Source organism: Salmo salar, chromosome 16, assembly GCF_965601325.2.
Source record: "Salmo salar chromosome 16, fSalSal1, whole genome shotgun sequence".
In the NCBI taxonomy this organism is placed as follows: domain Eukaryota; kingdom Metazoa; phylum Chordata; class Actinopteri; order Salmoniformes; family Salmonidae; genus Salmo; species Salmo salar.
The window spans coordinates 68045513-68072114 of record NC_138306.1 but is presented as its reverse complement, the minus strand read 5'-3'; the positions used below and the strand labels follow the sequence as shown (position 1 = coordinate 68072114).

At 46.2% G+C, this 26602-nt stretch overlaps 1 protein-coding gene across 3 annotated transcripts in view; it reads right to left on the bottom strand.

Moving 5' to 3' along the window:
• The window catches only part of LOC106574262 (zinc finger protein GLI2), an 82470-nt gene that overhangs the window by 35262 nt on the left and 20606 nt on the right, over positions 1-26602 (bottom strand). For 2 of the 3 annotated variants that reach the window (XM_014150041.3, XM_014150042.3), the window contains exon 3: positions 11683-11797. In XM_014150041.3, coding sequence (XP_014005516.3) covers positions 11683-11797 — 115 coding nt within the window. Of the gene's footprint in view, positions 1-11682; positions 11798-14770; positions 15000-26602 lie in introns of those variants that run through there. The other variant, XM_014150043.3, reaches the window with a different exon arrangement.

The following is a 26602-nucleotide window of genomic DNA, read 5'->3' as shown; positions in this document are numbered from 1 at the left end:
CATACACTAAGTTGACTGTGCCTTCAAACAGCTTGGAAAATTCCAGAAAATGATGTCTTCACTTTAGAAGCTTCTGATAGGCTAATTGACATAATTTGAGTCAATTGGAGGTGTACCTGTGGATGTATTTCAAGGCCTACCTTCAAACTCACTGCCTCTTTACGTGACATCATGGGAAAATCAAAAGAAATCAGCCAAGACCTCAGAAAAAAAGGTAGATCTCCACAAATCTGGTTCATCCTTGGGAGCAATTTCCAAACACCTGAAGGTACCAAGTTCATCTGTACAAACAATAGAACGCAAGAATAAACACCATGGGACCACGCAGCCGTCATACCGCTTGTCACGTCCTGGCCAGTAAAAGGGGTTATTTGTCATTGTAGTTGGTCAGGGCGTGGCAGGGGGTTCTATGTGAGTTTTGTCAATGACCTCCAATTAGAGAAAGCTGGTTGTTGTTGTCTTTAATTGCAGGCCATGTTTAGTTGTGTTTGTTTTCACAGGGTTTTGTGGGTGGTTGTTTCTAGTATAGTCTATGCACCTTACTGGACTGTTTTTGACATTTGTTTTGTATTGATTAAGTATTTTCTTTAATAAATAAGAGGATGAGCACTTTACCCGCTGCGTTTTGGTCCCCCTTCAATGACGAGTATGTATGACAGAACCACCCACCAAAGAAGGACCAAGCAGCGGAGGAAGGAGCAGCAAGAGAGCTATTTGGAGTCCTGGACATGGGAGGAGATCCTGGATGGTAAAGGACCATGGAGGCAGGCTGGGGAGTACCAGCGCCCAAGGGAGGAGCTGGAGGAAGCTAAGAGGGAACGACGGAGGTATGAGGCATTATATCCTCCATTTCAGGAGGTGAGGAGGCAGCCCCCAAACATTTTTGGGGGGGGGCATACGGGGAGTTGGGCTGAGTCAGGGGGGTGCCCTGACCTAACTTCCCGGGCGTACAGGGGAGAGCCGTGGAGCAAAGAGGAGTCAGTCAAGGAATCAAGCGAGGAGCTTGACGCGAGATTCCGGAGAGAGGTACTGGCGGAAAGGGCACGAAGGAGCACCTGTGCTTACTATGGGGAGCGACGGAGCAAGCAAGCACCATGCTATGCGGAGATACGCCCGGTCCGCTTGGTGAAAGCTCCTCACAGGTGTCATGCTAGAGCCAGCATCGAGCCAGGACCGGTGATGCAAGTTGCAAGCATCAGACCGCCGGTGAGGGTTCATGGCCCAGTGTATCCTGTTCCTGCTCCTCGTACTCTTCCTCCAGTGCGCCTGCCCAGTCCAGTACGTCCTGTTCCTGCTCTCCGCACTAGCCTTGAGGTGCGTGTTACTAGTCTGGCGCCTCCAAAGCCAGCCCCACGCATCAGGCCTTCAGGGCGCCTGCCCAGCCCAGTACGTCCTGTTCCTGCTCCTCGCACTAGCCCTGTGGTGTGTGTTACTAGTCTGGCGCTTCTAAAGCCAGCCCCACGCATCAGGCCTCCAGTGCGCCTGCCCAGCCCAGTAGGTCCTGTTCCTGCTCCTCGCACTAGCCCTGTGGTGTGTGTTACTAGTCTGGCGCCTCCTAAGCCAGCCCCACGCATCAGGCCTCCAGTGTGCAGTCCCAGTCCAGAGCTTCCGGCGACAGTTCCCCGTCCAGAGCTTCCGGCGACAGTCCCCCGTCCAGATCTTCCGGCGACAGTCCCCCGTGCAGATCTTCCGGCGACAGTCCCCCGTGCAGAGCTTCCGGCGACAGTCCCCCGTCCAGATCTTCCGGCGACAGTCCCCCGTCCAGATCTTCCGGCGACAGTCCCCCGTCCAGAGCTTCCGGCGACAGTTCCCAGTCCAGAGCTTCCGGCGATGTCCTACAGTCCGGAACCGGCAGAGACGGCCTACAGTCCGGAACCGGCAGAGACGGCCTACAGTCCGGAACCGGCAGAGACGGCCTACAGTCCGGAACCGGCAGAGACGGCCTACAGTCCGGAACCGGCAGAGACGGCCTACAGTCCGGAACCGGCAGAGACGGCCTACAGTCCGGAACCGGCAGAGACGGCCTACAGTCCGGAACCGGCAGAGACGGCCTACAGTCCGGAACCTGCAGAGACGGCCTACAGTCCGGAACCTGCAGAGACGGCCTACAGTCCGGAGCCTGCAGAGACGCTCCTCAGCCCTGAGCCTCCAGAGACGCTCCTCAGCCCTGAGCCTCCAGCGACGCCCCTCAGCCAGGAGCCTCCAGCGACGCCCCCCAGCCCGGGGCCTCCAGCGACGCCCCCCAGCCCGGGGCCTCCAGCGACGCCCCCCAGCCCGGGGCCTCCAGCGACGCCCCCCAGCCCGGGGCCTCCAGCGACGCCCCCCAGCCCGGGGCCTCCAGCGACGCCCCCCAGCCCGGGGCCTCCAGCGACGCCCCTCAGCCCGGGGCCTCCAGCGACGCCCCTCAGCCCGGGGCCTCCAGCGACGCCCCTCAGCCCGGGGCCTCCAGCGACGCCCCTCAGCCCGGGGCCTCCAGCGACGCCGCGCAGCCCGGGGCCTCCAGCGACGCCGCGCAGCCCGGGGCCTCCAGCGACGCCGCGCAGCCCGGGGCCTCCAGCGATGCCGCGCAGCCCAGAGTCTGCTGAACGGGAGCTACGGCCAGAGCCAGAGCCACCTCCGTGGTGGGAGGATTGGGAAGGGGGGGGGGGTGAAGCACAGGAACTGTCGTTGACGGTGGCCACCCTCCCTTCCCTCCCTTTAGGTTTGGGGTTGTTTTTGTGGGTTTTGTTTTGAGGTGCATTCAGGGTCTGCACCTTTCGGGGGGGGGTACTGTCACGTCCTGGCCAGTAAAAGGGGTTATTTGTCATTGTAGTTGGTCAGGGCATGGCAGGGAGTGTTTGTTTTGTGTTGTTGGGTATTGTGGGTTTAGGTTCTAGTTTTCTTATTTCTATGTTTATCTAGCTTTTCTAGTTCTATGTGAGTTTTGTCAATGACCTCCAATTAGAGGCAGCTGGTTGTTGTTGTCTTTAATTGCAGGCCATGTTTAGTTGTGTTTGTTTTCACTGGGTTTTGTGGGTGGTTGTTTCTATATAGTCTATGCACCTTACTTGACTGTTTTCGTCGTTTGTTTTGTATTGATTAAGTGTTTTCTTCAATAAATAAGAGGATGAGCACATTACCCGCTGCGTTTTGGTCCCCCTTCAACGACGAGTATGACCCCGCTCAGGAAGGAGACGCGTTCTGTCTCTTAGAGATGAACGTACTTTGGTGCGAAAAGTGCAAATCAATCCCAGAACAACAGCAAAGCACCTTGTGAAGCTGTTGGAGGAAACAGGAACAAAAGTATATATATCCACAGTAAAACGAGTCCTATATCGACATAACCTGAAAGGCCGCTCAGCAAGAAAGAAGCCACTGCTCCAAAACCGCCATAAAAAAGCCAGACTACAGTTTGCAACTGCACATGGGGACAAAGATCATACTTTTTAGAGAAATGTCCTCTGGTCTGATGGAACAAAAATAGAACTGTTTGGCCATAATGTTTGGAGGAAAAAGGGGGAGGTTAGCAAGCCGAAGAACACCATCCCAACCGTGAAGCACGGGGGTGGCAGCATCATGTTGTGGGGGTGCTTTGCTGCAGGAGGGTCTGGTGCACTTCACAAAATAGATGGCTTCATGAGGAAAGAAAATGATGTGGATATATTGAAGCAACATCTCAAGACATCAGTCAGGAAGTTAAAGCTTGGTCGCAAATGGGTCTTCCAAATAGACAATGACCCCAAGCATACTTCCAAAGTTGTGGAAAATGGCTTAAGGACAACAAAGTCAAGGTATTGGAGTGGAAGGCTACCCGAAACGTTTGACCCAAGTTAAACAATTTAAAGGCAATGCTACCAAATACTAATTGAGTGTATGTAAACTTCTGACCCACTGGGAATGTGATGAAAGAAATAAAAGCTGAAATAAATAATTCTCTCTACTATTATTCTGACATTTCACATTCTTAAAATAAAGTGGTGATTCTAACTGACCTAAGACAGGGAATGTTTACTAGGATTAAATGTCAGGAATTGTGAAAAACCGAGTTTAAATGTATTTGGCTGAGGTGTATGTAAACTTCCGACTTCAACTGTAGATAGATAGATAGACAAAAAGTTCAGCCCTCAACATAAAACCTGCCTCTGCCTCTGGCACTGTAGCTGATTTCAGCATTTGATCTGTCATTGTTCCTTTAACCCCAGACAGGAATGATACTGAAGATAGTCACACTGTGTCTGATATGAGTTCTAACCTGACCCATGGAGAGGAGGAACTCATAACATGTCAATGAGAGGTGTGTGTCCTGCTTGGTTACTGCTAGCTGTACAGACAGATCCTCTGACAGGCTGAAGATCAGAGGATGCAGCAGCACACACCAGGTAGTCTCTTACTACAGACACTGTATGTCTGAACCTCTGGGGGTGGAGCCATGAGTCTGGAAAGCCAGAGTACACACTATGCAGGAGACACCAGACTCATTTTCCTTCAGCACACCAGAAACTAGCACATACTATCTCCATTCAAATATAGGTATACCCTGACTGAAGACTTAAAAATGGTTGAAAACAACTTCATTTCACAAAACCTTATGCTTAAGAGTTTCTCTAGTTACCCAATGAGAAACTATTGAACAGTTTAGTGTCTGAAGCTGGAATCTTTGTCTATTTGCACTCCTTCTGTGAGATGCTTTTTGAATACAGACCCAGGTTGACCTCAATCGCTCAGTTATCCCCAGTACTGTCTGTCTCCAGGGGCCGGTTAGTCTGTGCTTGACCCAAAGTGAGTCCACTCCGTTTCCAGTAAATGCCCCCCAGACGACCAAAGCTTGTCTCAAAGCCAACTTTCTGCCATGGGCCAACTTTCTGCCATGGGCCTTAGCTGACGGATGACCATAAAAGGCTCTCTGTCTGAGGCCTGAGAAGAAACAGATATTCCATTCACAGAAAGCCTTTAGATTACTGGGCAACTTAAAACGTCAACCTGATATTACGGACTGGAACCTGGCTGCAAAATGCTCTTGTCTGCCTATAGCTCAGTCCGTCGCTCTCTGGGCCTTTAGCCACAGACCTTTTCATCTCCCTGAGTCTACCTACCTGTACCATGGGAAGGAGTCTACTAGGTCCAGAGAGCCAAACAGATAAACCACATGGCCAAAAGTATGTGGACACCCCTTCAAATTATTCGGCTATTACAGCCACACCTGTTGCTGACAGGTGTATAAATTCAAGCACATGGCCATGCAATCTCCATAGACAAACATTGGCAATAGAATGGCCTCACTGAAGAGCTCAGTGACTTTCAACGTGGCACCGTCATAGGATGCCACCTTTCCAAAAAGTCAGTTTGTCAAATTTCGCCACTGCTAGAGCTGCCCCGGTCAACTGTAAGTGCTGTTATTGTGAGGTTGAAACGTCTAGGAGCATCAACTGCTCAGTCACAAAGTGTTAGGCCACACAAGCTCACAGAACGGGACTGCCGAGTGCTGAAGAGTGTAACACGTAACAACCATCTGTCCTCGGTTGTAACACTCACTAGCGAGTCCTAAACTGCCTCTGGAAGCAACGTCAGCACAAGAACTGTTCGTCGGGAGATTCATGAAATGGGTTTTCATTGCCGAGCAGCCACACACAAGCCTAAGCTCACCATGTATAATGCCAAGTGTTGGCTGGAGTTGTGTAAAGCTCGACCGCCATTGGACTCTGGAGCAGTGGAAATTAGTTCTCTGGAGTGATGAATCGCGCTTCACCATCTGGCAGTCCGATGGACGAATCTGGGTTTGGTGGATGCCAGGAGAACCTGCACCAATGCATAGTGCCAACTGTAAAGTTTGGTGGAAGAGAAATAATGGGTTGTTTTTCATGGTTCAGGCTAAGCCCCTTAGTTCCAGTGAAGGGAAATCTTCACAGCATACAATGACATTCTAGATGATTCTGTGCTTCCAACTTTGTGGCAACAGTTTGTAGAAGGACCTTTCCTGTTTCAGCATAACAATGCCCCTGTGCACAAAGTGAGGTCCATACAGAAAAGGTTTGTTGAGATCAGTGCGGAAGAACTTGGCTGGCCTGCACAGAACCCTGACCTCAACTCCATCGAACACCTTTGGGACGAATTGGAATGCCGACTGCAAGCCAGGCCTAATCCCCCAACATCAGTACCTTACCTCACTAATGCTCATGGCTGAATGGAAGCAAGTCCTCGCAGCAATGTTCCAACATCTAGAGGAAAGCCTTCCCAGAAGAGTGGAGACAGTTATAGCAGCAAGGAGGGGACCAACTCCATATTAATGCCCATGATTTTGGAATGAGATGTTCAACGAGCAGGTGTCCACATACTTTTGGTCATGTAGTCCATGTAACATTGCGACGGGAAAGAGAAAACGATGGTCGTATTTTATTGCAGCAAAACATTGTGATTGCGTCACGAGTGAAGCAAGACCAATTGTTTGATTTGACGGAGATAACGATCTGATTGATATTTAAAATGCCTCACGGTTATTAACCCTCGCACCACTATTAACTATTAACACATCATCTACATGAACTGACAAGACCTTGTCATAGAATACCCCAGGGTTCACTCGCGGTTCTGGGGGGCCCCCTAAATGTGGAGTATGGAATAATTTTTACATAACAAATTTTTGCTATCGTTCTTTTTTTACATCCGTTATTAGACAGTGGCAACGATGATGATTATGAACACGGTCTTTTGCCTGCTAATGCCTGCAATGCAGTGAAGAAAACGATATGACGACAATAACGTCTAATGTAACTGGCCCCTCTAACAGTACAACTGGCCCCAGCTTGCCCCCCCCCCAGTTGAAATGGTCTAGAACCGCCATTGCCAGGGTTGCCGGGGTTACAGTAAGCTATTTGCATAGGACCTGAGATGTTCGTATATAATAATAGCAAGCACCTACATCAGGCATCTGTCCCTTCACAAGATCATAGACCTGAATAGATGTAACTAATGACTTTTAAATATGAATCACATAAATATTGATCTCTTTAGCCAGCAGTCATGCAAAAACGAGAAATGGTTAGCTTAAACAAAACCCTCTTCCATAAAGAAGAGTATGCCTTTACTTAAAATGATAGGATGTAGAGAGAGCAGCACCCTAAATAAGTAATACAATATTCAAATTTATAAGGCCCTTCAGTGGAATGGTTTCATCATTACTATGCGGAGGCCTGGGCTTCAGATGCGACCGAAGTTTCAAACATACATTGCCTGGCCGTGAAGTGTATCTGGGCCTGGCGCCGGGCGGGTGTGAGATCAAGGAGGCTGTGGAGTTCTCAGTCGCCCTGCTGAGCAGGAGGCACCTCCAGTCCTACCTTGGCTGTTAGCTCGCACAATGCAGGACTAGACCGACGAGTTGCTAGCCTAGCCTTTACAGTCCCAACAGAGAGCGCTAAAGCTGGAGCAGATGTATACTTGTTCTAATTAGTCCACTTAGTGTTCTGTCTGAAACACTTTGGGTAATTGAACATGATTTCATTTACACCTCTCCTCCGCAGACATTACCTAATTCTACTCTACTGTAAGTGTTCAGTTGACGGTGGTTTTATATAGGCTGTCTGGATTTAAAGTGTGCTCAATATGAGATATAATTTGTATAATGAGGTGTGGATAACTATATGTGTGTGTATGCTTTGTGTGTGTGTGTGTGTGTGTGTGTGTGTGTGTGGTGCATGTATGGCTGGTGTGTGTGTGTGTTTGTGTGTGCCTGTCTCTGTGTGTCATGTATCTGCGCTGGGCCGCTACGGTGAGCGACACTAGAGATTAATTACAATGTGACGGTGTCTCTTCTGTAGCTACCTCAGGGCTGGAGCTGTGATTTAGATAAATCACATCGTCCACTTCAGGGCTAGAATGAACTGCTGTAGATTTATATGGGCCTGGACTGCAACATGATATGGATGGTTTGGGCTTAAACTTCACATGCAATACTTTCAGCAGTTCCACATATGCAGAAAGAGGGGGAAATTACTTACAACAAACAGTTCATTGGATTAGAGGGTTTGAAACATCGGAATGTTAACATATCACTATTTCCGTGGACACAACCATCCTTTGTTGACTCTGGTCAGCTCAGTATTGCTACCAGTGGCAGTCAGTGCCGTTTATGATGAGGGAGGACGTTTTTCTTTTTTTTTTACACAAAGGTAGGTGCACACAGGTCGAGAGAGTTTAACTACGGTGTAATCATTAGTCCAACAGTTGCAAACGAGAGTTTCTATTGGACAAATTCAGGTATTTATTTTGCTTCCGTTTAAAAAAACGTTTTTCAACAGAATCACCGTAATGAATACACCCCTGATCACGCGTAAACACAGTTCACTTTCATAGCATCCACGTTGTATTCCTTCTCACCTCTATGCTCTCTCCTCCTCTCACCTTTTCCCTTCGTTTGTGGACTTCAATGAACAACACATCAGCTGTATCATCTCTACACACAGCCTACAACGTTGTCCCCATATTAACTAAAGTAACATCTTAGTCAACATAGCTAATAGAACTAATGCGTTAGTAAACCCGATACAAATATGCAGTAACGTTACAGTGTATAGTCACTGTAAGCAGTTTAGCAGTTACACCGGCAGGCCCCGGTGGAAATAAATTCATCAAACCAAAAGCTTACCTTGACTTGGAAGAGTTCCAGTGCTGTGTTGGATAGTCATAGCCAGCCAGCTACCATAGCATCCCTCTATTTGAGCCAGGTGTTTGAGTAGGCTAAATTAGCCAACTGCATTTGCTAAGTAAGTAAAACTGAAAGTGAAAAAAAAAGACGAAATCTCTCTCTCCATTGCTTCTCCTTCATTTTTGAAAAATTAATTTGTTAAAAATTGTTCAACTATTTTCTCTCTCTCTGAGTCAACTAGCCAGCACATTTTATGCACTGCGGTGCTAGCTAGCTGTAGCTTATGCTTTCAGTACTAGATTCATTCTCTGATCCTTTGATTGGGTGGACAACATGTCAGTTCATTCTGCATTCTATGGAAGGGGGTGTATTGAAGTCAGTGTACCAAGAGGAGGACGGAAGCTAGCTGTCCTCTGGCTACACCATGGTGCTACCCTACAGAGTGCTGTTGAGGCTACTGTAGACCTTCATTGCAAAACAGAGTGTTTTAATCAATTATTTGTTGACATGTGAATATATTTAGTATAGTTTTATCTAAAAAGTAACTTTTTAAATGTTTTAAACATTTTATTTTATTAAATTCACTGAGGAGGATGGTCCTCCCTTTCCTCCTCTGAGGAGCCTCCACTGATTGCTACCTACTAGGAATGCTGGCCAACCTGTAGCATTAAAACTACAGCTGACAGGTACAACTGTAGAAACAGTACTGCCGTAATGACATTATAAATAGTCTTGCTTACCTGACACATAGCGATCCACAACGGGAAGAAACTACATGATTAGCCTCTTAAATATGTACCTTCTGGGCTGACAACGACTTTACCAATCAACCAAACAAGTAATCTCTGCAGAGTTGTTCCTGACAGCTCTAAACAAACAGATGGGAAATGGGAATGAGACAGCGATTATAGAGTCGTTAGAACTGAAGTCACAGAGCAACAGAGCCAGAAGCTACAGTGTTAGGATATTAATGGGAATGTTGCACTCACTGGCAGCCTCTGTCAATGACTTGATCTGTTCTTATAGCCCTGGGCTGTTTGGTAGACTTAACGCAATCCTCCTCCTCCTCATAGATAATAATGGGCAGACAGGCACAGTGTTGTTTTTCCCCCTTGGTCTGAGATACTCAGGATGGGAGCAAAAATATCTGTTCGGGCCACAACTTGTGCACTTTGTTTTTGAATGATCATAGTGATAAAGGTAAAAAATGATTCTCTCTGGGAATAATGCATGTTAAAAAGATATCATATTCTCTCTGAATTGTAATCCGTTGGAAAGTACCTAACTATGCTGTAGCTGTGGATATCTCTTACAACAGGTCTTCGAGTGAAAAACTAAACTCGTAAAAAGTTTTGGGAAGTTTCTAGAACAGCCATGATTTGTCATAGTGTCATGAAAGCCGGGACAGTTTGTGTCGACGCACACACTCCATGCGGGTGGTTTATATCATAGCTTCAGTCCAAGCTCCTGCATAGCTACCCGGCACAGCAAAGGAGATTAGTATCCCCATCCCTACTGTTCTCTGTCTCTAGCTGAACCACTGCTTTGAGCCCAGGACTGCTCCTGTCCTCTCACTTGACAGTGATTACAAATCTCTCCTCCATACAGTAGAAAAACCTCAGAAGAAGAGACTCTAAGCTTCTCTTCCTCTTCCCACTTCCTCCCACTGCCGCCGCTTCCTCCCCAATTTATGACAGCTGTGACAAAATAACCAGCCCTCTCATTATGTTATATGCAAACAATGATAAAGGGGACTGTATGGAGATGTCATGTTAGACAATCAAGCAGGGGACCTCTGACACGCAGCCACCAGCGTATAATAAAGTGGGCCTGACTGGCGCGTCTCCTCGACAAATGACACCACACTTAATTTGCTGTGCAATGTTCCTGTAATTAGAGTGAATTTGGCACAGGCACGGGAAAGACAGCTAGATCAAGGTCTTGATGAATTAGGGGTCCACTGTCAAGATCAAATCACATTAATCAAGGTGGCCGTGTGTAGAGACAGGTTTTTCTACCCCCTCTACTTCCCTAGTGCTGTGATAAATAGCCCTGCTGAAGCCAGGCAAACAGTATGTATCACCATCAAATCTACTGAATTGAAATGGAAATTAAGCTGAACACTATTTCCAGAATTCTATTGACTTTTTTGTGTTTTACTACTATCGTTTTTAAGATAAAGATAAAGTCTTTACTATAGCAACGTCAAAAACGTTCTGGTTCAATTTCACTTGTTAAAGGACTGAGATGTTGCTACCAAACCAATCATGGCCACTACTAACCAAGCTAATCATCCAACGGACTGCACAGTAACCTGAAAGTTGAATGAATGTACATGTAACTATCATAGAACCAATTACTACACTGTATTGGAGACCTCTGTACTGTGTGAGAGCATAATGATGTTGTTTTCTTGGGACCAAACCGATTAGGACCACTATAACACAGTAATGAATGTAGAGGACTGTTGTAGGTAGAGGGGAAAAGGTTGTGTGTGTGTGTGTGTGTGTGTGTGTGTGTGTGTGTGTCATGTAATTTGTGATGGATCCAGCACTGTATAGCTAACTAATGGAAAGAGGATGTGTATTGGCTGGCCACAGGCTAGTAGGTTGATACTTGGCAAAAAGCAAAGCTGTCCCCCATAATCATCAACTGTTATAGGAAATGAGGGATGTGAGGAAAAATGGTAATTTGTACTTTTTAAAGATAATAATATTTAATCTGTGATATTAAATCTGGGCAACACATTTACTCTCATCCTTCAAAGTTGCCCTTTAAATGGGGCGGCAGCGTAGCCTAGTGGTTAGAGCGTTGGACTAGTAACCGAAAGTTCGAATCCCCGAGCTGACAAGGTACAAATCTGTCGTTCTACCCCTGAACAAGGCAGTTAACCCACTGTTCCTAGGCCGTCATTAAAAATAAGAATTTGTTCTTAACTGACTTGTCTAGTTAAATAAAGCTAAAATAAATTAAATGTTGGCTGAAACAAGGCTATCTAATAGCTAATTGCTATCTATTGTAAACAGCTTGTGTATACAGTAGAAACCAGCCTGAAGAAGACTTACCCATGCATGGCATGTAGGGCGTGTAGGGCGTGTGGTTCATAGTGGTATCTTCCCTCATGGTGACGCATGTCAATCGGGATGGGCGTGTGGAACGTCGGGAATACGTGGTGAGGGGCTGCAGGACAGAGAAGAAGAGGGCGAGACGGAGAGAAAAATAGATCAGACTTAAAAATAAGAGCTGGGCTTTTCAAAAGCTACGTTTCAAAGGCAAAACAGGGCTACAATAAAGCAACATGAATTTCAGAGCAAGCTGAGCAGTTTCGCCTAAAATATTGGCACTATCACACAAGAGGAGTGGAATAAATAAATAATCAAAGTCATCCTAAGAAATCCTACATCTTGAACATAAAAGATCTCCAACTGGGCTTTTGACAAAGACCTGCAGCTAGTCAGTCTTTGAACTAAGGGGGATGATGGACTGCATCAAGGAGAACTGGAGCCCCGACGCTAACCAGGCCTGACAGCATTGGGAAGAGGCTTCTTCTTCTAGCCCCCTGCAACAACACTACCCATCCAAACAGTAACAGCACGGCCCTCGTCAGACGTCTGAGCAGGTGGTAGACAGTAGACACTGTAGACAGCACTGACAGGGTAGTATACTGTACCCAGCTTCTCACTCAGTCTCACTATAGTCTAGTCGAATCAAATTCCTGAAATGCCACAGTATTATTTAGCTGTGAGAGAAATCATTATTCAGGGTTATACAGGATTACAGGCTTAGAGTCAGAGCCCAATGAAACACACATTAAATCAATTCTAGTTTAATTGACTTAAGATATATTAGTACATTTACAAAATATAGTAAATGCTTTGTAATTGAAGCACCTTTCTCAGCAAGGCTGTTGGAAGAGACCTGATGCGCTAACTTTTGTGTAAGACGCTCATATCATTTTAAGGTACTTTTCAATGTCATGTTACTGTATTAGGGTTAGCATGAAACGGGAATGCTTTGAAAACAGCTTTACAGTCTCTTAACCAAAACCAGACCCAGGGACACAGGAATTGTATTATTTATGTCCGGAAACACAAGAGAGCACAGCTGGCCACGCATGGAAAATTGAAAAAAGCAAGAAATGAAATGTCGCTTTTATGAGGCTCAGGTCATTTTTTAGAAAACATTTTGATGTAAGGCATTTCAAGACAAATTTGAGGGCCCCAAAGCAGACGGTCAAGGAGAAGGCCGGTCTCCAACCGAGAACCCCCCCCCCCCATACTAAGACACCGGTCGGTCCAAGATCCAAACCAACAGGAGGCATCCCTCTGCAGGCCGCACCGCGCAGCAGCTGGCCCTAATTTATGTTTTACAAGAAACTCCCTGACTGAGATTGTTTCTCCATCCAGAACCTGTTGAAGTGAACGCTATGCTGCGTCAACTGCAACAGCATTGCTGTGTTTCATAGTAGCGATTTCGAAAGCAACCCTCGATGACTCTGGCCTGAGGGTGATCAAATGGAATTCAGTGAGGACTTTAAGAAGCTAAAGCCCCCCCTCTGTCTCTCTCCTGACCACACCTCTTTAATGGAGAGAGTGCTGGGCAGGCAGGTTACTCCTGAGGAGCTGAACAAGTTCTTTGTATAGAGAGGGCAGAGTTTGTATAAGCTAAGGACACAGAGGTCAGAGGACAATGTGGGCGGAGAGGAGTCAGGCCTAACATATTATACTAGCATTCTGGTAATCTGGGCTGAAATAGGAGCTTTTCTGTCCACCCACCACCACAGAGTGGTTTCTGTAGCGACCACAACTGTTGGCCTGTTTGAAAAGGCTTCGTGGTAGTGGAGCTTCCCATTTTTGGGAAGACTTGGAGCTCTTTCTAAACATCCCTGTATGAAAGCCAGCGAGAGGGGACCTGCTTTACATCACAACCAGCAGTAAAGTACCTCGGACAAACAAACAGTGAGAAGTCAAACCGCTAGGCAGCAGCAGTAGTAAGGTCACGGGATATGTGTCACAAAGACCGTTTCCTTGTTTGCAAATACAGAAGTTACAGAGTTGCACATTTCACTTGACAGGTCATGGATACTGGGCAGCGTCCCATCGAGTCAGAAGGGACTGTTTATAAAGTGCTGAAAGGACAGGGCTGTTGGAAGACTGTTTCTATTTTAGCGTTGTTAGAGGGATCAGACTAGGAAGCAGGAGAGGAGCTTAGAGAAGCGTGAGGAGGCAGGAAACGCTGGTTATTTCTGGCTTACAGCCATCCATCACCGACAGGGCTGTATACAATGAGGAGTAGAAGAAGAGAAGAATGGTGCATCATTCATAAACAGTCCCAGCTTCGTTATTTAGTTCCCCCTCCTTTTAGTAACATCCCACACCACGGAAAGAGAATACTCAGATTGCCAGACGTGAGATCCAACTGTATCAAGGCTCCACTTCACACAACACCATTAAATCAGCTGATATGGTCACAGCTAATATACAGTCTTTGCCGTAAAACAGTCACTCGTTTTCGGGTGTTATTTTCAGAGCTCCAAAAAATGTTTTTCCCCCCTTTTGTTTGAGATGATCAAGGACCTTGTTTTAATTTGCAGATCTAATGGGCCTCCGTTCAGCCGGTACCTACACCCTTCACTGAAGGTATAATCCCATCCGCCCCCGTAAAGTGTTCCAGCGGGGTAAAATGAATGTTAGCAGGGCAGCGCTCTGACAGCCGCGGCAGCGCCATATTTAATTAATTGTATTTTAATTATGTCCCTCATTCACCAGGTACACAATCTTCCTTGGCTTTTCTCGACAGCCTCCTCCTTTTTTTTATCACTGGGCTCAGTCGTACAGATAATAAACTTCTGGTTTAAGGTAATTACTTAATCAGGACAAACCTGTGTGTTAAGCAGCGCTATTAAGCGGTGAGGTGATAAATCAGAGCTGTAGCGATGGTGTGATGCCTCTGGGTGATTACATCCACGGTCTAATCAGTCTCTGGGAGACCTTTGCGGTCGTTAAGTAGCTACATTACACAAACAGCATGCTAACAACACGGTGCTTGTCGCGGGGCCGTGGAGGACGACAGAGGAGGCCCATCGGGATGTTTGTTAATGCCAGCCAGGCAGCCGCCAGCCAGGCAGCCACCAGCACAATGCAGCATGCTCACCTTCTGCACGGTGATGCGTGGCGGTTATTGGTAGGTGGCTCAGGACCTAGCTGACGAATGCTGATATCTTCACCCTCCACTCCCTGTAACGCAGCTCATGGTGGGGTACCGTAAATATTACACTGAAGTTAACAATTCAAATTGACCAGTAATAGGAAGGACGGTGGAGCTTTTGGTGTAGAGCTTTTGGTGTAATTCCTTATAATCACATTTGTATGTTAAAAGCTTTTAAATTGAGAGGCTACTGAGAGCTATTCCGAAAGCCAATCTGAAAATCTAAAGCTGCTTGTTCCCCTGCCATCTCCCAGAGTGCCGTGCAGCACGAGGCCCTGTGTGTAGCAGCAGTTGGCATGGGGTTTTATAGTTAGGACCCCAGGCAGATTATTCTGGAGGTATTTCCTGTTTGAGTGAGGCTAATTTCCCCTGTCATTCTGCTAGTAAGACAGAAAAGCTTTTAATTTCACTGCTGAGGTCTCTCCTTTCAGGATATCCTGTGAGCACATTAAGCCATCCAGATCTGGGATCAGTTTGGACCTGAAACAAGAGGGATGTTATTTTTGCCTGTATAACAGAAAAGCAATAGGACTGTCAACACCTGATGAAAGTATATTCTGACTTAAAGACAGACACAGAAAGGATTCCACTCCGTATAATTGTGGGAATGTCCCTGAGTGGATCTCTGTGTGAAATAGCATGAAGAGTTGGAATGGTTTTTTTAAATCGTTTTTTTCACCATCGAATGTGTTTAGTCCTCCAGGCCAGTCCAGTTCAGGCAATGCAATGTACAGTACGGTCCCATTAGAAGCCAGTGTTTCTGCATGTGTGTGTGTATGTGTGGAAGGGTGTGTGTGTGACTATGAGAAAGTGAGAGGGCCTGCTGCGGTGCTCCACCAGATGTAAAAACAAATGTTATCACCCAAAGACTAATAGATGTGAGGGCCTAAGCACCGGGACATTCCAACACTGCTCCCCCCATGGGGGGATTGGACCCAGTCAGTGAATCAGGTGAACACATGCAGCCTCCTGAACTCTCCAGAGCGCTCGCCTTTTGTTCTCCCCCGCTGCGTGTGAACAATGGACCTGTCTGGGTGATAGAATAAACCCTGCTCAGGGTTGGTCAATCCCCCAACTGGTCCACTGAGTTGACTAGCTCAGGACGCCCATGCTGCCTCTTCTGCCTGCCTCAGGGCTCTCTCAGGGCTGCACTACATACAACGTCCCCCCGAGTGGTGAAGCCTTTTGTTGACATGTGAGAAATGTAATAGCAGGCATCCGTAAGGGATGGAATTAGTGGCTAATATGGACCTTGTGGAATTAAAATAGCAGCTCGCAGTCATTTTCATGTGTGATTTGATTCGAGCAAACTTATATAAAGTAATCCGAGTCTTATGTTTAAAAACAGGCGCCCAGGTCAGATAAAAACATTACTGATGTGTTTTGTCATACTTATGAACAACTGTCAATGTGAGTTTCCATTGTGAAAGATCAATATCCTCCGTTCTCACAGTAAAGTCACTTTTCCGGAATAGGTCAGTGAGTGTTGAGTGGGGCCACATCACGGTGTGGGTGTTGGGAGCCGCTTCGCTCCATCATGTTTAGGTGACCCAGTCCTGGCTACTCTTTGTCTCCTGTCCCTCCTCGACCCCTCAACCCCTCTCTCCCCTATTATCCCCTCCCGTAATTCACCCCCAACCATTATTAATGGTGCATTAACTTGGCCTACACTTTTAATGAGCCTGTTTTGGTTCGCACTCACTCAACCATCCTGCGCAGTCACACAAAGAGGGCTATTATTCTGGTGACAAAACATCGCTACGGTGGAAAACGCCTGTCCCACACACAGGGGAGAAAGATACACAGAGGCCGGTCAGATAGATCCACTGCTACAGACTACGGAGAAGACGGACGGTGATCTGCTGAGGGGATGGGAGTCAGTTAGTTACAGCAGCAACGCTCCTCTGTTTTAGCATGTTGTGTTTAAAACAGCTGTGGAGCATTATTGTTGTTCCTGCCTGCCTGCCTGCCTGCCTGCCTGCCTGCCTGTCTGCTGGAGTTTTGAATGTCAGGTGTGCTTTGCTTTATGGTGTTTTCGGTCAATTAAAACAGAACCCCGGGCATGTTTCCGTGACGAACACTTCAGAGGGGGAATATGACTCAAGCATGAGTCACTCGCACAACAGCTTTAAAGGCCCACTCTGTGGTAAAACGCCAGTAGAAGACCAAGCCCTGCAGTACACTGCATTACTGAACACTACAGTAACTATGCGCTGTGGCTGTAGGACTAAATCGTCTTTTCAATTGAAAAGCAATGACTTAATACGATAAATCAGTCAAGTTACCGTCCTTATTCTAGAACACAATTACATTTCTTCTTTTTTTTGCTAGTCTCTAAAACTAAATAAAGCTCAGACACCAGAGAGTGGAAAGGTAAAAACAAGCGTTCGCCATCTTGAGACAAAGCATATACCCTCAAATAACCACTCCTCTTAAATCACAATACTCTGTGGCATTGTGCAGGCCTGCTGGAGTGGGGCCATTTCCTGCGTCGTGGGGACGGGCCTGTCCGTCATGTTGTCAGACTACAAAGTGAGAGGAATGGCCTTGGAATGCTGACTCACACAAGTTCTGTCCCTGCATTGTGCTCTGTGGGGCGCCGGCCGGGTCCCAGAGGCCCCTAGTGTGCATGGCAGGTACAGATAACGATCTGTGGCCCTGACCCCTCTGACTCTCTGCTCCCAGATCACCCTATAACGCAACTCCCGCTGGTACCCCCGGGGTGGGGCGCGTGATGCCCAAATAATATGAATAAGGTCCAGAGGTCAGCTGGCTGCCCCTCCTAGATCTCCGCTTGGTGCTGTCCTCTGCTCTCCTCTCCTCTCAGCAGAAGAATATCACACCAGTTTACAATTAGAAGGTATGAACGTAACTGAACATAGAATGGAAACATTCCAAGTTCATAACAACAACCTTGATAAGGAACAGGAGAATAAAGAGAATTAATGCCCTCATGGAACGTTTTCAAACAAACAGGACAGAGTAAAGACAATAAACACACAATGTTAATGAGAAACAAAACTCTGTTAAAAACAAACATACTATTTTATTGGCACTAAAAAGAGGCTGGCCTGCACCACACGTCAGCTGTTGCCATCACAACAGTTAATGAGGAACGGCTGTTGTTGTATTAAAGATGACCAATGCCAAAACATTTTTTACTCAAGTATTTTTTTCCCTAACATGTGAAAGTCGCCACAAAAGAGTTTGCATGAACAGAAGAAAAGAAACACAATACAGCCAGGCTTTTTATGGAGAGATGACGGCAGGAGTCTGTGAAGCCTGTAGCCTCACTAGCCTGTGAATCCCAGACCAGTGTTTCTGACTAGGAACAAATATCACTCCCCTGACCCTGCTCCTCCACTGCCTTTCTTTCATCCCCCTTTCTTTCGACGTTGCGACGGGAGCCTGCTCCATTTTTGCTCCAGCTCTGCCTATGTCGCGCTCACCGCTGTCGCTCACACTTCCGCGCTAAGCAGCAGGCCAGGCCACATATTGCAACAGCCAAAGGGGCTCAGCCAGGAGGATATCTCCACTCTAGTCTCAGACCCCTGGCCAAGAACTTCAGTCACATCCCTTGACATGTTCTGTAGTCTGGCTGCAGTAGCAGCTGCTTGTCTCTGTGTGTCAGTAAGCTACATCCCGCCTAGCTTTCCTTTGGTCACACACACTAGACTATTCAAAACCTCTTTAACGTTCTGGCAAATATTGTTGAACAAGCCCTGTGCACACTTGCAACAATACGCCCGTCGTCGGCTGAGGGGCCTGGATGAGGCTGGGGCCAGTCTTTTATTAAGACTGCTGCAGTGACTTGACTCCACCACCCTCTCCAGCCATCCCTCTCTCTCTCCCTCTCTCTCTCTCCCTCTCTCTCTCTCCCTCTCTCTTTCCCTCTCTTACACATCCCCAATAGGACACCCCTGACCCCCGTAATTCAGGGGCTGAATACCAATGGCAGGGGCACAAAAACCCAGGCAAATAGAGCAGTGTGTAATGATAAACTGCTTAGTCTGTGAAAGTCGTTGCCCACACAAAGAGCGAAGAGTACACAGTCAAACACGAAACTCAAACCTCTCATCTAACTGAGTATAAGATTAACCGAGATCTCCAACAACTCACAATCAGATAAGGGATATTTTAACAAGGAATTCAATCAATGGAAAAATCACAGTTTTGAATTTTAGTTTTATTAAGCAGTCAACTAAAACATCGGTAGGCAACCCTGTTCCTGGAGTGTTGCAGGTACTCCAGGATTTTGTTCCAACTAGGCAGCACACCTGACCAACTGAGCTAATTGATCAGTTCAGTGATTGCCTAAATTCAACACACCTGGTCTCCCCGGGTCGGTTAAATCAAAAACATGAAGTCCCGCAGGGTTGCCTAGCCCTGAACTAAAGGTTAGTGCTTTGAGATCACGAGGCAAACAACATGATGGCCATCCATTGCCCATGAGACAAGCTATACAGTATGATAGACTGTATCATTGTGTGGTCATTAAAGTGAGACATTGTTGAAAACCTCTTCCTTCAGTAATTAGAATTAGACCATGTATCCATGACTTGTGAAATTCCTTAATTAGAAAAGGATAAATGAACAACATGATTCGTGACCTTATTCTCGTCTGGGCCTGCTTAGCTAGTTAATTAGTGTGTACACGCTCAAGCTTCGGGTGGAAGACAAAGCATGTTACACCAACAATTCGTTTACAGAAAGACCATTGGCCTACTGAGAGCATCAGAGACTGTAACAACAAACACTACACTCCTTTCATCCATTTGTCGTATACCTTAATTAACATACATACCGTACAGAAAGAACATTAACGACATGTATAATCCCATAGTCAAATAAAAGACACTCAGAATTCTGCTGCTCAGGCTTTAACCTTTCACCGCAGTGGGCTGAATCAGGGTCACCCAGAGAGCTTCTTGGTAGTCTTAAACAAATCTACTTTGAAACAGAAGTATACACCTCACACACATGGTTATGGAGTTAAACAAAGAAGACACCTTTATCATGTCAGATATAGAGTTGAGTCTGCATCCCAATATTACACTTTATATACATCACAGGAGGCTGAAATATAACAAAACGGTTTGACATAGAAACACTGGATTTTCGTTGTTTAAAAAAAATATCTTTATAATTATGAAATTATAAAAAAATATGAAGAACATTCCACCCATGAGGCCAAAGAGGGCGCTTTTGGTCATTGGCTGCAGTAAAGGGCTACAATGGAGTAGCCTCATCCAAGTTTTCCATATAATACTAGAATCTTGAGCTGCACTCTCAAAAGAAAGAACAGAACAGTGAAGGTTTTTACCGACTGAGACCCTGATTGTGAGTTGTCCTCAGACTCAGCTACTATCAATCTGACCAAGCCTGGGTACTCGGCACTCATAATTACATGGAGTAGAGCTCAGTGATTCCAGCATCATTTGAGAGAGGAAGGAATCCCCTTGATTGTGATATGAGGGGCCAAGCATGGGTCCTGCTGGGGTGGAGAGCTGAGGCTCCCTAAACCCTGCTTGCTGCATCCCACCTGTGTGTGTGTGTGTGTGTGTGTGTGTGTGTGTGTGTGTGTGTGTGTGTGTGTGTGTGTGTGTGTGTGTGTGTGTGTGTGTGTGTGTGTGTGTGTGTGTGTGTGTGTGCGCGAATGTGTGTGTGCGCGAGCATGCGTGCGTGCGTGTGTGTGCATGACTATGGGGCCAAAGCAGAGAGAGTGCTGCTGTGCAGGACCATCAGTTCTACTCTGGTTACACCCCAGACGCTGGGCCGGCTCTGTACAACTACAACCTCCAACCACTACAAGGTAATAGAGCTGACAGGTTGTCAGATATGATTGAGTTTTGCCTTCAATGACAAATGTGTCATGACACCCACAGCTCAGAGACGAGTCTTTCCAAACTGTGTTCCCGCTGTGTTTTTAGTTGAGTTCTAACCACATGGAGAGGAGATAATATTTAAATGAAAAAGCTAGCGTATGAAGTAAGTTAAATCAGGCAGATTTTGTTGGCCAAATTATTTTGTTAAATATGCGTATCGGTAATTGATCTTGAACTCAAGCCAATGTAGAAAAGGTCCATCCATCCCACCCCTGTTTTTAGCACGCTGTTCAGTGAAATCTGCAGGACTACTTGCCAAGTCATTAGCTAGTGTAAACAGATCAATCTCTCACTATTTAGTCTCCTTTCACCTTCTGACTTTCTACATCCTCCACTTCACCGCCGTCAATGGAAACCCTTTGTGCGACCCAGATGGCACTCTACTACCCTATGGGCCCTGGTCAAAAGTAGTGCACTAAATAGGGAAAATGCTGCCTTTTGGGATGCCCCTCTGCCTCGGTTTGCCCTCCCTGCCACTTCACTCAAGGGCCACTGGGTATTTAGATTTTCTCCATGTCTGTTCTGTTCTCATTGGAATCTCCTTCCCTTCTCGTCTCAGGCCTTTTTCTAGGCAGGCAGGCAGACTGACTGATGATGGGGGATCAGGAGAAGTGGCAGTGATGGGAGGAGGAGAGGAGAGGGAGAGAGGGAGAGAGAGAAACCCCCATTTGGGGGAAGTACAAAGGGTCTCATTGAGAGGCAGGTCTTTCGTCAACCCTGAGGGGAAGAGACGTTCATTCCTGGAGGGGAATATGGTCACCTTTGTTGGGCCTAGTTTTGTCAGTTCCACTGGAGGTTGGTGGGACGTCCCAGCTCTACTGGGGTCTAGCTGTAATTGTGGAGACTGACTGACTTGAAGTTCCAGTACTTGCAAGGGTGTTCTTGTTCTGTGTTTTATGGACTATAGCGCGACTGATTAGCTAAACTATTTGATGATTGCTTTCACATGATCAGTGTACATTATACACGTAAGTGAGAGCGTTGAATTGTATTGAATTGTATGCTCAAGAAATGTATAGTAAATATGCATTTGGATTTGGTCTGGATTCCTACTCCAACTAAGAGCCTTTTATTGGAGTCTTTTTAATTCTCTCTGGTTCTCTCAGAGAGAGAATAAGGCGTGCTAATAGGGGCCCATTGACTTCACTGTGCTTATGAGGGAAAATACGGCTCAATCAGGGAATTGAACCACCTGCACTTGTTTTTAGTCATTAGCAGTTGGCCATGGGCCACTGGTGATGTGTGGACTGGACGTGTTATAGGTTTTACAGTAAAAAAAATACAAGACCTTTTAACAGAGGTGGAACACCTAAGGTTTCACTGTTATAATATTTGATTTCAAATGCATAAATGTACTGTAGCCTGGTATTTTTTGTAATGATTCATAATTAACGGACAAACACACTGCTGTGGTGTTTCATCCTCATTTGAGCTTTGATTTGTGTATTAAACTAAACAGTCTTAATGAGATGTTATTGCTTCATCTCCAGCTGTTTGTCTCCGTAGTTACAAGGCAATTAGTCCGCCTTCTCTTATTTCAAATCCCTTTAAGCGGTGTGATAATAGGTCAACTTTATTGCACTACTACTAAAGCAGTTAAATGTTGCAACTGAAACACAAAAGGGGACAAATTATTATTATTTTGTATAAAAACGGTCCCCCACATTTCTTTGCTACAATATTTATTTTCCTATGAATGGTAATGCCTCAAAAAATGAGTTTGAGGGAACTGAAGTGGCTAGGAGTTGATGATAAATGTCCCCCTCCAAAAAAAGACCTTATTTATTTAATGAAATATCCAATATCCCACCTCATAGCTCATATTTTCCTTTTTGATAACATTACAAAGACAAATTGCCTCATAGAAGCCACATTTTCCTCACTGTATGGGGCTGAATACGCATGGGAAATGCTGGTGTTACCACTAACCAGTCTTAAATCCAAACAGAATCACATGTCATTATGATGGACAACTGAAGCAGGAGGTCTGAATAGATGTGAGGGGGTCTCATTGTTGATCCAAACGGAACCCCCTCCGACTTGCCACCCTGCTCCACACCCACCCATCCAGTCTCCTGTGTCTCTCTCTCTGCCTCTCTGCTTCAGCCCACAGATTTCTCATGTCCTGCCGCCTCCTTCCTTCTATTTTTTGTCAGATTGAGTTAGGAACGGGTCCATGCTGGGATGGGCAATATTTCCACATCAACTCTTTGGGCCTTTTATTATCATTGCTTAAATGAATAAGCATTTCTTATTTGTTCATTTTCATTTTAGAAAAATAATTGGGGGATTTAATCAACGACTTGGGTCAAGCCACAAACTATTCAAAGTACCTAGTTATCAAGTGAATTGAAACTATTTCAGGTCCAGTTAACAAAACGTCTGGAGCCCTAATTCATTACTTGCATTAATGTGATACACATGTCTATATATGTTTAGTCATGAAGGACTTCCTCCCCTCCCTGTACTGTAGAAACCTCAATGTTTGTAGGGCGCATGAAGGTGTGAACGGATCTACTCCACACTTAGCATTGTCAGACTGATCCTACCAGCACCACCAGGCAGAATGACGTGGGAGGACGGGAGCTTGTTTTGGGGGTTTGGCGCAGCCGTGACGGCCCTCACAGAGCCAAGACGCCTGGGAGTCTCCTCTCCTCGTCTCCCCCAGCAGGGTGAGGCTTGCCTGACTGACTAATGAAGGTAGGGAGGGTTCACCTGGAGCCCAGGGATAACTGGCTGCCAGCCAGACTACTCTTGGCAGGGTAATGTCTACAAAACACAACACCAACGAGTGAAGAAAAACAGAGGAAGAGAGAAAGACAAAGCAATATTACACCACAACATAAATACTCTGATGGTGTCTCGCACGGCCCAGTCAGGACTCACCCAAGGCTGTCCTCTTGTCTCCTCCTCTCCTCCCTCTCACTCGCTTCTTCTTCTCCTCCCCTTTACCCGTTTATCATCCCCTCATCATGCAAATGAGCACGGTGTGCAGCAGGGCGAGCACCCGCACACGACAAAAGCGCCTGAAACACAGACTGTTGCTGCAGCCACAGTGATCTGCAATGCTCAATAACTCTTGATGTGTTCTTTTCTGGATGGGTGAGTATCACAGATCAGTACCACATGAGTACATCTGCTGTCCTGTTGCCTGGTGCTCCAGTCCTGACCCTAGCAGTTAACGACCGAACAGGCGGAGCGGGAGCTCTGAGAGGCTCTGTCTGGGGAGAGGCTGAGAGAGGTGTAGCCTCAGCTTGTCTCTTCTTTGAGCAACTGACCCGCCCCACTGCAATGAAGATTCCATGTTCCGGATAAACACACAGAGTCACGGTAAAGTGAACCTCAGTTTACCGTATGAGGTTACGAGCTAATCGGACACTCGCACACGCGTGTTGTGTTTTAATTCTGCAGAGGGCAGATGTGTCTAAGCTGAGGTCCGTTATGAGAACTTTAGTCAGTCTGGTTTGAGCCCAGATGACCCGTCTGCCCCTCGCTAGGGTCCCACGCCCTGATCTGTTTACACAAGGAGTGCACCACGCTAGCTGCCCCGGTCCAGTGTATGTGTGTGAGTGTGTGTGTGTGTGTGTGTGTGTGTGTGTGTGTGTGTGTGTGTGTGTGTGTGTGTGTGTGTGTGTGTGTGTGTGTGTGTGTGTGTGTGTGTGTGTGTACCGTCTCCCTTCTCACGTGCTCCCCTTCCCCTGTATCTGTTTATTATGGTTTGGGTAATCCACAGGCCCTGTGGCTACACTGTCAGACAGTAAGCTAACAGTGGCAGTCTGGGGCTGGGCTGGGCTGAGGAGTAATTTGAACTGATAAGAACACAACACAACACACGGCAGGGGAAAGCAGTGCTAAATCAGAACCTGCTGGGAATGGTATGCCGCTTCTTGAAGAAGAAGAAGAAGAAGAAGGGAAAAAAGAAGTGGGGGAGTCAGACTCTTAATCCCCTGAAACATCCATATATCGCTCTCTCAACCTCTCTCAACCTCTCTCAATCTCTCTAAACCTCTCTCAATCTCTCTCAACCTCTCTCAAACTCTCTCAATCTCTCTAAACCTCTCTCAAACTCTCTCAACCTCTCTCAACCTCTCTCAATCTCTCTAAACCTCTCTCAATCTCTCTCAACCTCTCTCAACCTCTCTCAATCTCTCTCAAACTCTCTCAATCTCTCTCAACCTCTCTCAACCTCTCTCAACCTCTCTCAACCTCTCTCAACCTCTCTCAATCTCTCTAAACCTCTCTCAACCTCTCTCAATCTCTCTCAACCTCTCTCAATCTCTCTAAACCTCTCTTCCAACACTTGTAAATCTCCAGGAATGTAGCATGTTGTTTTTGGTGCTCAGTGCATGCTAACTCAGTCTGATGGATTTGAGAGATTCATGTCTCTAGACGTTGTTGCCCAAAGCTCACTATTACATTAGACTTTGAACTTGGAAAGAAGTAAACCAATGGGACAAGTATTGCTTGATACCCTTTATTACAGGGACTGTTTAGAAGGTCTAGAAATCTCTTGATTCAGAGTGATAAAGCGGAAAACCAAGCTAACAGCTAACAATACCTAGACTGATAGTTTACTATAGTCACCTTGGTATAGTGATAGTTTAATAACAGAGGTCCCACCTTTTGAAATAATTCACAGTCGTAGCTATTCAATACAGCTGCAGTGGCTATGGTTTTATTTCCATTAGCTGTATCGCTTGAGGTATCTAGGCCATTCATCTTTAAACTTTTAACTCGCTCTAATCACAAGCATATCCCAGCACAACAAGAAACAACTTCTTGAGAGAGAGAGAGAGAAGAGGATTTTAAGTAGATATTTATCTGGGCAATCAACTGCCCTGCCTGTAAATGGACAACGACAAAAACAAGAAAACACTTCTGTTTTCACTTAGTCTACCTAATCTTCATGGCTAGCCAGTCGTCCAAGTTCAGATAAAAGGGAGAAGGAAGATGGCATCTTGGAAAGCCAACTAGCTAAATGTTTACAAAAAAAGCCACAGAAATGTATTTGTGCAGAAAGAAATCCCATTACCAAGCCCGATTATTCTGTCCTCAGAACAACCGAGTGTTTCCATGTGGAAAGACTTGTACGCTCTATTGAAAGACTACGGCCACTACTACCTGAGAGCACAGTAGCTACAAATGACCTAACTGGAACGAGAGGAAATGCAGTTAAAAATGCGCAACTGTAATTCATTCCACTGACTTCTTCATCAATACATGTTCATATTAGACACCACCGATACAAATCTGTCGTTCTGCCCCTGAACGAGGCAGTTAACCCACTGTTCCTAGGCCATCATTGAAAATAAGAATTTGTTCTTAACTGATTTGCCTAGTTAAATAAAGGTAAAACATTTTTTTTAAACAGTAGGCCTTCCTGTTTCTTTATCCTCTCTCAAATTCACAGTATATGTTACAGTTCACTGTTAATTGCATTTTATATCCGACTTTTTGGGTATAAAATGCCACAAGGCTGTTCAGAATGAGAGATCCCGGTCTGCCTGAGTTGTAAGTAAACCTTAGTTCCCAGTGTCAGGGGCCTCGTTTCTCCAAAGCCCTGTGAACCCTCCCTGAGAAGGCCTCATTTAGACAGACAGAGAGAGAGAGAGAGAGAGAGAGAGAGAGAGAAAAAAGAAAAGAAAATTCCCTTCTCAGGAAGATTAGTGGCCGTCCTTTTGGACTAGTAGGAAGAGGTGGACTGGGGGATGCAGAGGCTTTTTCTGCTGCATTTTTCTCTGCCAGCGGCCTGACCCCCGAGTGCTCCCTGCCTGTCCCCCAGTAGCTCACGTCCTGCTGCTGCAGAGGGGGCCAGTGGTGGGGGCCGGGGGCTGGGGCCCGTTCATCCTCGATCCAGCCTCAGCCCCCATCAATTATTCCCTGCTGTAGCCAG